The sequence below is a fragment of the Porites lutea genome, chromosome 9 (assembly GCF_958299795.1).
Source record: "Porites lutea chromosome 9, jaPorLute2.1, whole genome shotgun sequence".
Lineage (NCBI taxonomy): Eukaryota > Metazoa > Cnidaria > Anthozoa > Scleractinia > Poritidae > Porites > Porites lutea.
In genome coordinates, this window is record NC_133209.1 from 32,314,304 (window position 1) to 32,327,460 (window position 13,157).

Here is a 13,157-nt window from a genome sequence, read left to right on the forward strand (position 1 = left end):
AAAGTCATTTTTTGTTTTGGTAAATGCACTAAGTAATGACTTTAGCAAAGGATTAACCTGAAAAAGGAATAATATCCTGGTGACATATATAGCCCCTTTAACAGGTTTAAGGAGGAGAAGAATATTACGCATATATTTTTTGAGTGTTTTTCTTTCGTTTAACACATGGTGCAGACTGCTCTTCAATATCAATATACATACCAGCGGTGAATTGAGGTCAAAAGCCCAGAGGCAGAAAAACAATTAACAAATAATAATAATAATAATAAACAAATGGTAATAATAATCATCATCATAATAAAAATATTTAGTGATAAGTCGCGAAGAAGGACTATTTCCACTGCCATAGCTCAAAATAGTGCTCTCATTCAAATAAGAGCTCCACTCTCCCCTCCCCTACCCTCTTCTTCTCACGCTCCCCCGAGAGAGAAACGACGACAATGACTAAGTAGAATAGAAGGATTTCAATACCAAAACTAAGAGGACCTTTGAGGGAACATGGCTATGGAGACGACCACATAAGTTTTGTTTTTAGTGGGGGGGGGGGGGGGGGGGGCAAAACAAAAGCATAATGTACAAAAGCCTGCACGCTTCTCTCTTCGTGGCGTCACGATGGCCAAGCTCATTAGGACAAACAAACCACCAAGTTCACGCCCCCGTCTCATACCAACGTTCCATTGTTTCCCGCCAAAATGCAGACTCCAGACAAAAGGAAAGAAAATATTAATAATAATAATAATAATAATAATAATGATAACAATAACAATCATAATGATAATCATAATCAAAAGTAGGTTAATGAAGTAATAATCATAATGATAAAACAAGTTCTCAAAAAAGCAATTTTTTTTATTCTAAGAGATTTATCTTTTCAAACAATTGATTCATTTTAATAGTGAACCAGAAGCGATTAAAAATAACTTAATGAAGATCATGTAAAGAAGATTAAAATATGCCATTTAATACTTAATATTTCATTACCATGAAATATTCAAATAATTTTCTTTGCATTTTTAGTTATTACTCCAGTAATTGTGAAAATTGACAAGGTAGAAAGGCAACTTTGGGAGAGTGAAAACTATAGGCATATGACACGTGTAGGCAGCCAAGAATTTTTAATTTCCAAAATAAAGAATTTAGAAAGTGCCTTAACTGACTTTGACTGGCATGCTTGTCGTAATACCTCGAAACCACCCCTTAAACTGAAAGGTAAAGTGAATTTAAAACAACAAATTAACTGACACTAAGTGAGAATCCTCCCTTTGCTAGCGCTAATACCTCGCGTCACTCGTCTTCTCAGTACCCTAAAGGATACCTAAATTCTAAAGGTGGTTATTGAATAATTGAGAACCCTTAAAGATACAATTCCAGAAATTCCAAGCCAGGTCAGGTAGAATTAGCACCATGTCATTTTTATCGCTAGAGGGTCCCACTACACGAGGTGTGCGCAAGAGTGACCAACATCAATTTTCTCCAACACAACTAATACAAAATCAAAAGACAAAAGTTAAAAGTTATTAGAATTGATAAAATGATCGCCAAAGGAGAAATTCTTTGATCTTTTATCAAATTCTCTTGACTAATTGCTGTATGAAGAAGATCAGTCTGGAGAATTTGTATGTTGATTTTGGGACTTAAAGGGGTTTTAAATTAACGTACGTTGATACTGCGACTGTCATAATTGTGGTCAACAATGTTTCATGCTGTACACAGGGGAAAAAACGGAAACTATCACTTAGGCCGGTTATTTAAATGGAGTTTAACCAGTATTTAACAAAACCGCGTTCTAAGTCCTTTTCAGTTTACCCAACGCTCTTGTATAAACACCATTTGTCGTGAATAGTTTCATTAAAGCATATAGCGTAGACAAGAAAAGCAGTTATGTTCTTAAATTAACCCACTAAGGAAGAGATCTGAAGGTCGAAAGATTTCTTAAACCGCGTCCTAAGTTAGACTTCGTTAAAATAACCGACCCTTAGTATCTAGTAATGCACAAGTGAGAGAACTGAAACTCATTATAGGTTATTATAATAAAAGTCATTGGCGGCTGAAATAATTGCTGGAATCGCCTGTACTATGAAGTTCCAGCAGAACAACGTAAATATAACTTGCATGTTCTGGCAAACGAACCTCTATCTGAGATAAATAATCTCTTTAAATTTATAAATCGGATTACTCCAATGCCGGTTTATTGTCTCACAGACAGATAATTCGCTTATATTAGGTTTATAAATGAGTTCAAAAACCTCGCCTGTCTGATCTTATAAATAAACCACTGATACTGTGAACTCGTGTGGGCAACAAGAAAAGAGTTATGTTGGTTTATAAGATGGCGGAGATACCACGAACGGGTGCTGACTAGTCGGTATTTTCAATAAGGAATTCTTCATAATAAGGCAAAGAAGGTTTTCCCTCAATTTTTCTAAAACAATATCTCTATTCAAGACAAAATAATTCATCTGCTAAAAATATTCGAAAACAGGTAACTTGTCTTTGGCAGAAATTGGTTAATTTTGAAAAACCTATTGAGATTTAAGCTTCATTGGTTCAATTCTCCATGCTCCGACAACATATCGCAAGCTTATAAGAATAAGATCTTTGCCCATTTGAAGCCAACTCCAGAATGGAATCATCTTTGAACCTTCCAAAAATAAAACATACAATAATTAGTTAATAGTTTGTAAATAAAACCAGAAAGCAGCTGAATGTATAGTCTTTTTACTTGCTCAAACGAAAGAAGTACATGTGTAATTCAAACTTGAAAGAGGCGGGTTATCTTTGCGTAACAATTCACAACCAGCTAGCATTGACCTATGATTGTTTGCGTCAGACTTGTTATTTTTAACCACAAGAAAAGTGTTGGAATTGTTGGAGTACTCTAGCAGAAGGAATTTCATTCGAGACAGGTCTTCCATCTTTAAAAGCATAATATGAATTCGCAAAATATGTTGTGTACAAACCATCTATTTCCGTCCAGTTGATAGCTACTTCTGCAAGGGCAATTTTCAGTCGCTGAGCAATGTAAAGCAGCTCAACATCAAAAGCCCTGCAAAGGAAGAAAACGTGGGTGGTCAGCTAATAACAGACAAATACACGTGAAAACAACGAGGAATTGGGTTTTTAATAATAAATACAGTAAAGTGGACATAAACACATAAGTTCTTTCTACACTTCTGGAATGCCTGGAACAGTCTACACATCTGACTGAGTTTATTGTGGGAAAAACCCTTACCAAGGTTTTGAGACTTTTTACATTGACCAGTTAGCGGAAATCCCTGGACACTGCTGGAAAAGAGGCCTTCAAAATCAGCGAAGTTACTAAGTTAGAGAGTAATACCCCCAAAAAACTATCGAAGAAATGGCTCTGCAAAGTCCCGAAATTTTGCAGACGTTTGTGTGGTGGCAGCACAAATTTGTGCCACACGAATCTCTCTACATCTAAAAATATTTACAATTTTATGGAGCTATAACTTCACTCGTTGCTGAAACATCAGCCTTAAACGTGGCAAGTTAACTAATTCTAAGGCATTCTTTGCAGCAGTGTCAAGTGCTAGCTTGTCCTTCGTCAGAGCAAATCAAGGAACTGTGAGACTTAGTTTCTATAACGACAGAGGGAGCTCCGCTTTTGCTTATAGATAAGATAAAGGAATAAAAGATTAGTTTAATGAAAAGAAGTGGTGTTACTTTGGTCAAAGAAAAAGAAATCTTAATCTGGCCGCACATGCTGCAATTTGAAATGGGTCATTCTAGGGTTACATCAAGGTTATGTTACTCGAGACGATTCGCAACGAAGATTTTTAGGGCAACACAGCGTTGCAACATTGTTGCAACATTGTTTCGAATAGTTACAACATTGTTACAACATTGCAACGGTGGGTTGCACTAAAACTCGTCTTTGCGAATCGTCCCGTGTAACATCACCTTTAAAGCAGTTTTCCTCACCCTTTTAAGACTAGCTTTTTGTTAGGGTTCTAAGACTGATAACCTGGTCAAATACTGGTTTATCCTGAGGAGAGATTTTACCGACAATATATCTATTGCAAGGCTAAGATTCTTAACAGCGTTTTATTAGAACTTACCACCGTTCAACATGGAGTGCAGTAAAGGTTAACAGCGCTGCAGGTCTTGTAAAAAGTTTAAATCCACACTGAAACAATATGATGATCAAGAGCTAAGCAAACCAGTTTTTTAATTGAAACACAATGTGACACCTGACCTCACTACACCCTAAGGTCACTGTCCCAGCAAACTTCAGAAGCAAAGACAACATGATAATAAACGCTTTGATTGAAGTGGAAGTCAAATCCAGGGCTTCCAAACAACAAGTTCAGCAAGCGTACCACTCGGCCATGCTTGCTTCTTCCAACATAGTGACAAATAAGTATATTAAATAAATATTAAATAAAGTTCTATAGGCAAAAATGACTTGGTTATTAAGGTGACATCACTCACTCAGGATAATATTCTCTCACCTGTGTGTCTCTAATTCCTCGAACACAAAGAAACCACACAAGGAAGTGAAAGCCATACATCAGGATGTTCCTCAAAAAAGACCGCTACAACGAAAAACATTCCTTTTACACAGTAGTCCTTACATTCCTTGGGCATAAAAGAGCAAGCAAAATACACAGACACGCGTGGAAAGAGAAAAATATCAGAAGCCCTATCTGACATTCGGAGTAAAGAGCATCAATGAGCACAGAGAAAATGAAGGAGTTATGAGCTACCATCAACAACCCCACTACAACTTTTCTCATTACAGGTTAAAAAAAGTAGAGTATTCCATCCTTTCTTATCTTTACTTGAAGCTTAAAACTTGAATTTACTTTTCATTTATTATTAACAAAATATTTGTTATCAGTTTATTACTTACTTTTGCTACTGCTTCATCTTGAAGATGTGCTCGTGAACCACAAACTATCACAAATTTATTCCCCTGAATAAAGAAAAATCAATAACTAATCCATTAATAAAGGTAAGAGAAATGATCAAGTAATCATGTATACGAATGATTACACAAAATCAAGAGGCTGATTTGTTTAAACGCAAGTGTGAGTAACAAGCACATTGGACAACACAAATACCAATATTATTAATCAAAACTAAAACGAAAACTAGGATCAATAATTTAAACTAAAAATAAAAGGACCAGAGCCTCCAAGAGTTGTTTCTAGACGTGAAATACAGAAAAAAAGAGCCTATTCAACAATGTCCAGCTATTAAAGTGCACACAGTGATGTATATTGTCCCAATAGCTTAGGCATGACACATACTGGGCTGCTGATAGCCAATCACATTAGAGAATTTTGTTTTAGTTATGGTTGGAGGGGCAATTACCACAAGAATGTCTCTTGAGTTCAGTTGAGTTCAGTTTTCAGTTTTCAGTTTTTAAGAGACTATGATAGAAATATCCCTAAGGTACACTACTCCCTAGTCCCTAATCCCTAAATTCTTTGCCCAAGGTTGTAAACCAATACACCTTTTCAAGAGAGATTTTTTCCCTTATAATGGCATTTGTATCATTGAGGTGCAGATGTCTCTCCTGCAAAATGTCCCATGCAGCAAGGAGCGACGATAGATGGTTGCATTTGCAGGCTAAATCAGCTCATGAATCCAGTTCACCAAGCTTAGCAAATAATAACTGCTCCCCTCCAATTTTTTTGCGTTTTCATTGGTTCTACTAGCTCACGAGTTGTAACCTCAGAGTCAACAGTAAGCTCTTGGTTACACTTAATAAATGAAATTTTTCACATTAGTAATGAGCATACCTTCCTGCCATTAAGATCATCTAAGGCTTGTTCTAGTCTTGCCAAGTCAGAAAACTTACTGGCCCCATCGGCATCAGCCATAAGAATTCTTCTTCCTCTTGAGCTGAGCACACCCTACATAAAGGCAACAAAAAGATAAAGGCGGTGTGTATGGGTTAGAGAAAAATAAAATGAGCTAGCTATACCTGCATAGAGAGACCAGGGCCAGGTTGCATAAAACCTTCTTAAGATAAGAGAGCTCTTAACTTTTGTTCTGGAACAATAACCTATTGTTTTGAAAGAATAGTTACGAGTTCCCTTAATCTTAAGATGTTTTTTGCAACCCCACCCAGGCCAATTGCAAATTGAGCAACAGCAACCAGGATTAGCTCAGTCGGTAGAGCGCTTGACTGCAGAGCAGTAGGTCCAGCGCTCCAAGCTGCGACCATTTTGGTCGCCATGGCGAGTGAAAAAAAAAATTGGCGACTGAATTATCAGCGAAAGTCGCCATTTGGCGACCAAAGGATATAAGCTCAAAAGAATAAAGTTGACTTCACGTTTTATCGCTTTTTAACTGAATCATCGTTAAATTAAAGAAATATTACCAAGCTTTTCTTCTGTGTAAATTCAATGATGAATCTGTTCCTCTTGCATGGCAAGACATGTGTACAGTTCTGGCATAAGGATCTGCGTATCGCAGCTTCGAATTCATTGAGCGGCCATTTTGAAAACTCAGGTGGGAGAAACTGGGGAGAGCCCAAACTACTTCCGGCGGGGGTTGACTTACACCCAGGCCACCCCGACAGAATACTGAATACGTTGTCGTGATAAATTCAAGTGTTAGCACTGCTTTTTCGTGATTAGAAAACCATATATAGATATTTATTAGGATAACTAAGAATAACTTGATACTGATATACGTCAACAATGAGTGGAAGTTATTCAGGCAAGTTTCATTTAGCACGTACAAACAGTATTTTTGTCATCAACTTTGAAGTAAGAAACGTTTATTTAGGCCAGAAGTATTGTTATTGTTATTGTTGATTCAAGTTTTAATTTACATATGTGAGTGGTTTCAATGCCAATGATTTAGCTAAAGAAAGATGTTTCTTAGCAAGTAGACGGTACGAACAAATGTATATTCACGTAATCGTATCTGATCAGATTTGTTTCAATGATATCACTGCAAATACATGTTCCGGGTTTCAACATCCGACTTTGTAGTAAATTGTTCTGGTTACCTCTCATAAATGTCTTTGCCTGTTTTTGCCATCTTGTACTGCGTTTACAACCCGCAGGCAAGTAACAATGGAGTGTTAAAAACACGATTTATTTCCGTACACAACGTTCAGCAGTAGCTCCTTCATGTAAGTAGCATGAAGTGTCTTGCGTTAATGAAACGACAATTTTTGGCGACCGAAATTTTCCATTGGCGACCATTTTAAAAATGAAGGTCGCCAAAAGGCGACTTATTGAAAAAATGAGCTTGGAGCGCTGAGGTCGCGGGTTAGATTCCTGGAACCTGACCAATACTCACTCCCTTTGCACTGCAAGCGGCTAGACCTTCCTGTGGCACGGATGACCGCGTAACATGGCGGTCCCGTCTCCAGTTGGAGGCGTAAAAATAGTATCACCAATTAGTACTTTCATGCTAAATACCTTGACACTCAAATAAAGTGTCTTTTTGTTAAATCAAAAATTCTAAGTTTACATGTAAAACACAAATATTGCTCTAGCTACTATTCTCAAGGTTGAGCTCTAGTAAGAAAATTTGGGCAAATCATATTAGAGTCAGCCAGGGTAGCCAGCACCAAGGGTGTCCTTGTCATCGAAGAGTACAAATCAGTTACATGGGGCAATCAGTAAAGTAGCGGGGGGGGGGGGGGGTACTAGAGCCAGCCCTGATTCCTCACAAACCCCCTATACGTTAGGCTAGCTTATTAACAAAAACTTACAAAGAAAAATAATTACTGGTTGAAAGGTGACAGGGGGCTCTTGCACTGTAACACTATGATAGACCAGACCAGAATTTTATACTGTACAAGCATATTGCTGGACTATAACTACTGGTATGGATGTCTTTGCATTTTGTACAAGCTGTAGTCATTTAGTAACAATAATTTAGATGTAGTACTTGTTCATTTTACATCTTTACCCACTGAGAGCTAATCAAATCCCTTCCTCTTGTCTCAACTTATCTTACCATCCTTACTGCACCACCCTTGCCTCGGTTCTGCTCAAAAGTCAAAAGTCGTATTTTATGGACACCATATCTCTTCACATACTCTAATGCCACCTATAAAGTAAAATAGGATAAAATACAACTTTAAATAAAATGACTAATTTTTTTAAAAAGTCTATTATACTGGAAGTTGTGTTATTCAGACAAGGCTGGGCTCTAAGGAAAATTAAGGGAAGCCCAGTGCTCTGAAACTCTAAAATCTAGGGTGCCCAGCATATGATTTGTACAAAAAAACTAGGATTCCTTAGTCACCCAATAGGAAAAGGTAGGTGCCAGGGGACAACAGGCTCTGCTAAAGCACAGTTCTGTCATTGACAGAACTTCCAAACATTCTCCACTTTGTGCTAAAACAAACTGGGGAAAACAAAACCTTCAATTCACAGCATAATGATTTCACAAGTACCCTGGCACCAGAGGTCTGCTCTTAAAAATGTAATAAACCCTACATCCATGAATTAAAGACAATAAACAAAGTCAAAGCTCTCTTAAAAAACAAAGTCATAAGTGGGCAGTTCTACTCATTGCATCCATAAAAATAATACTATTTTGAACTCTGTGCTAGTAGAAACCATTCCCATACTAAGCAGCTGACTCCGGGCGCTTTCCAAAAGTTAGAACTGGCCGGCCGGACCATGGCCGGACCAGATATTTTGGCAATGAATTAGCCTTTTTTCCAATAGTTTTTGCTGAAAAAACCATCTCCTTTGGGTATAATATTTAGGATTTGACTGATGTTTGGTTAGTTTTGATAAAAAGTGAAGTTCTCATTACGATGGGAATGGGCTGGCTAGTCAGTTCTGACAAATGGAAAGAGCCCTCCGATTGCAGACCTTTTTTTCTGCTTCCTGAAGATATTCTCCAACTGTTTACTCTTGTACTGTTATTGTGATATCTAAGCAAGGCTTGACTGATTCTTTGAACTGTGCAGAACACCTATTTCTATGTTCCTTTTAACTGACTCAAAATTGAATTCTCTCATTTTCATTGGCTGCAAAGTAGTACTCAAATCAACCATCACTTGAGAGCAGACACCTGTAACAGCTAGCCTTATTCTTTCTCACTCACCTTAGAAGTTTCATCTTTGCTACCATCATCTACAACTAGAATTTCGTATGTGAAAGATGGCTTATTTTTCTGAAAAAAAAAAGGATGCCAAGCAATCAAGTTAATTATTTACTAGAGTGACCCATATATAATGATTAACAAAAACACACCTATAACTCTATAAAAATATTATCATTAAAAAAATTGTAAATAATATTTTTAATGATGTTATAGGTGTGGAAACTTATAAAAACAACTGACAACTTACTGTGTTGAGGAAAAAGCCAATCAGGTGTGAGAAAACTTAACTGCAAATAGCAATGGGAATTAGCTTGTGGTTTTGTAATCTGCTTCTTAGTCAAGAGCTTTTGGCTTTTTGTTGTCGCTTTGTAATCTACTTCCAATTCTAACAATAAATAATCCTTAAATATTTCAGGTGTTAACAGTTTTCCAAGTTTGAATTTAAACACCAATGGTATCATTATACTCTAGCGCTGGGTATCAAAGTCTTTTCTTGCATACAGCGAGATGCTTCAGTGTAGCGACACTCGTGAGAGAAAAAAAGGTTTTGGTCCAGAGAATTTATGTGCAGGTCACTAAAGACTTTACCAAAACCAGATGCTAAGCATAGAAAGTCTGTGGCACATGGGGTAACCGTTCATCATGGCCCTTTGGGCTAATGGGTGCATAAGGCTGCAAATAGTAAAATCATGTTTCCTATAGTCCTTGGCAAAGGGGAGAAATACAGTGAATGTGGGAAGGTGTGCTGAAAAATCACATATAATGGAAGCTGAAGCCAAGTTTTCCCTGATCTAAGTTCTAATCAAGACAATGACTACTTCAAGAAATAAACCACTTTAATGTGATCAGAGCTTTCATTAAGGGAAGTTTCAACTTGTTAGCACCTGTTACAGCTGAACTCACTTGATATTATGGGTGCATGATCCAAGTGGAAAGCAAAAGATGACACTATAAATTTTTTGTAAGATGTTACGGGTGAATCTTCATTAATTTTGCTACAACTACTTTGAAACTTAATGACAGCTCTGATCATACTTAACTACTAACAGGCTGTCCACACTTGGTGTTCTAGAACCAGTACCTGGGTACCAGCACACAATGGTTTTGTGTTCACACCCTGATTCTTTCACCTCTCATTTCAAGTTCAGATAGTAGGCCCCAGCGCAACACTTTGCGCTCAAGAAAAATTTTGAGCTTGACTTGTGGGCAAGTCTAACACCCTGAGTACCTGATATGTGACTGTGTACATAGTTACTCCATTTTACCTTTTTAGATGCCATTTTGAAATGTCAACTTAGCAGCGAGTACAAATCAGTGGACTGCCCCAGAACTTACAAAAATTGTGTGCACACAGAGACCCAGTACCCACTTGCGCCTGAGTATACTCATGCACCAGTACTGGGCCTGAATTCTAGCAGAGGTGTGTTCACATTAGTGCCCACCATGTGCTGTACTCAGGCACAGTGCCCAAGAATGACCAAAAAGTGAACTCTGCCTAAGAAACAATACAATCTTTTTTACCTCTTCATTTTCCAGATATTCTAAAGTTTCATTCAACATTATTGGAACTGTACAAAAGAAAAAAAGATCTTCAGTACAGTGTAACTACCACCAGAGGATGAAAAGATTGAATTGAGTTAGCAAATTATTGTTAGGGTTGATTTTCCATTATTCATTGTGATCATTTCTTGTGGTTGTTCTAGTGGCTGTTGTTTAATGGCGCATATTTCTTTTAGTCTTAATTGTTGTGCTTGACAATAGAAGGAGTATATTTTTATTTCAGTACACTGTAATAGGGAGTTTTGGAGTCTGTCTTTAGATTTACTGGATGGTTACATAACAACCTGGGGACTTGTTTTTTTTGAACTGGGACTCCATAGTTCTGGACTGGGACTCATGATATTTCACAAGATGAGTCTCAAGACTCACAATAACTATTCATAACAAAATCACTGGATTTAGACCCTCTTTGAGTCTTGGATTTTTCATACGAAAGTTTTGAAGTCTAGTGAAACCCTACAAACAATATCGGCTATTACTGTTTACACTATATTTTTTTGTGTGTTAGAAGAAATTCATTTTTGTATGTAGCCATGCAGCAAGCATCTGTTTGAAGATTTGAGTTGTGTTTAAACTTTGAATTATTGAAATTTTCAAAACTTTTCAGTTCTTACACATACATTAAAGCTTCAGTTAAAACTTAAACTCAGATTTTCTAGGGACATGATAAGTATTGTCTCAGGTTTGATATAAGATAAGATTCTTGAAGTTAGGAATATATAGAGGATATTACATGGCCACGTGGAGATACAAATTTTATCTTTGAGTGCTGAAAGTATCTCTCACGAGTGAGAGATACTTTCAGCACTTGAAGATAAAATTTGTATCCCCAAGCGGGCATGTAATGTTCTGTTTATTTTATAGATACACAACACAACTTTTTTTTATTCATTTTCGAAACAGCAAAATAGTGCAATTAAAGTGGTCACCTATCGCAAAATGCCTGTCACAAAAACGTTCTGAAACTCCGATATTAAGTTGAAAAGGAGAAATAAAGACAATAATACTTATTATTTTCTGTTCCAAAATGTCAAAATGCTCATGAAGAAGAGAAAAATCATGTTAGTAACCATGGCGACACCAATATCCTCACACGTGAAAGATAAGAATAGTATCTTCTCTGCGTGTGATGAACATATGATTTTTTAGTACAAGGAAAAATCCTGGTATTTTATCAGTATCTATATAATAAATGAAAATCATACATGTAAACTGCGGGGTGAAGAATTATATGAAAGTAGATCACTGCAGTTATAGACGCAACTTTTGCAGGCAACTTTTGCAGTTGCCAAAGGAAGCTTGAAAAAAGATTCAGGCTTGTATGGGATTCGAACCCTTGACCCTTGCGATACCGGTGTAGCGCTCTTACCAACTGAGTTAACAAGCCAACTGGAAGTAGGTTGTTGAATTGGTTCATTAAAAACCCGTGAAAGGATGATGATGAAGTTATGAATATATGAAAATCATAAGATAAGATTCTTGCTATGAAATTTTAAAAACACGAGTCTTGCAGCCTCAGATTTAGATCTTTACTCACAAGCCCCTATTTCCTTTTTTTAATTATTTTTTAGTCCTCAATTTACTACTATTACCATTACCATTACCATTACCATTATTATTATTATTTTTGTTATTATTATTGTTATTATTTTTATCAATATTATTAAAAATTTTATTATTATTATCATTATTATTATTTCATATTTTATGAAGCTTTTCATACCACCGTGCCAAACATAAATCGAATACGACCTTCCGCTTTAAGCGCATTTATCCTCCAAAGAAATTGTCACATCCACTTAACAAATACATCATTCAAATGAACAGCTAAACAAATTAATTAAACAAAAGCAAAGTAATTAGTTTGTAACTACTACGTATACGTACGTCTCTCCTCCTCGTTATATGAAGGTACTATCACAGACAGATCGATCGAACCTTCTTCTTCCATGAAAGGAAACGGATATGTTGCATTGTTTTTGTTTGGATCCTTGTAATACTTTTCACTCTCGAATCTAGAAAACATTGGTACGGGATTCCAAGTAGTCAAGCGAACACCAATGAGAATCTGCAAAAAGATCAAATTTTATAAAAAAAATAAGATTGCGCCCATGGGGAAATATATTTTTTCTTGCTATAAAGTTTAAGTCTCATCAAAGCTACTCACCGTTACTAAGATTACTGGAATTAAAAGAAGCAAAGCGTAGAAAAGAGTCGTAAAAGATAAACCGTGGAAAACAGAGATTACATTCATGCTGATATCGATAGAGAAGAAGAAAGGATCATGTCGTCACTTAGTAGCCGAGCCATATGTTGGGTCGAGAAAAGACTGAGCATGAGCACTTTCAGTTGTTCATGTAAGAACCCGCCAACCGTCTCTTTACATCTAATTTCAATCCAGGCCCCTGAGCTCCCTGCAAGTACCCTGTGGGTTTACTGTGGGTGCCCCAGGCTGCGGAAATATTTTTCCGCACCTTAAATTTGAAGGACCGCAAACGAATATATATGCTGCAGAACGTAGGATATATAGAAGGTCAGCAAAA

At 36.8% G+C, this 13,157-nt stretch overlaps 1 protein-coding gene across 1 annotated transcript; it reads right to left on the minus strand.

The window, feature by feature from the left end:
* Positions 1–828: 828 nt before the first annotated feature.
* On the minus strand, positions 829–12,918 carry LOC140947445 (dolichyl-phosphate beta-glucosyltransferase-like). The gene is made up of 11 exons (XM_073396551.1): positions 12,782–12,918; positions 12,502–12,682; positions 10,576–10,622; positions 9,055–9,123; positions 7,951–8,043; positions 5,769–5,882; positions 4,874–4,936; positions 4,473–4,556; positions 4,080–4,147; positions 2,961–3,046; positions 829–2,641 (listed from the first exon to the last, which is right to left on the minus strand). The coding sequence occupies exons 1-11, from the start codon at positions 12,866–12,868 to the stop codon at positions 2,523–2,525; spliced, it is 1,011 nt and encodes a 336-aa protein (XP_073252652.1). The 5' UTR covers positions 12,869–12,918; the 3' UTR covers positions 829–2,522.
* Positions 12,919–13,157: the final 239 nt, after the last annotated feature.

Coding starts and splice junctions, on each gene's coding strand:
- LOC140947445 (XM_073396551.1), bottom strand. CDS start 12,868: ATGAATGTAATCTCTGTTTTCCACGGTTTATCTTTTACGACTCTTTTC. Junction 4,937..5,768: donor ATGATCTTAATGGCAGGAAG/GTATGCTCATTA, acceptor TTCTTTATTCAG/GGGAATAAATTTGTGATAGT. Junction 4,557..4,873: donor AAGATGAAGCAGTAGCAAAA/GTAAGTAATAAA, acceptor TTTTCGTTGTAG/CGGTCTTTTTTGAGGAACAT.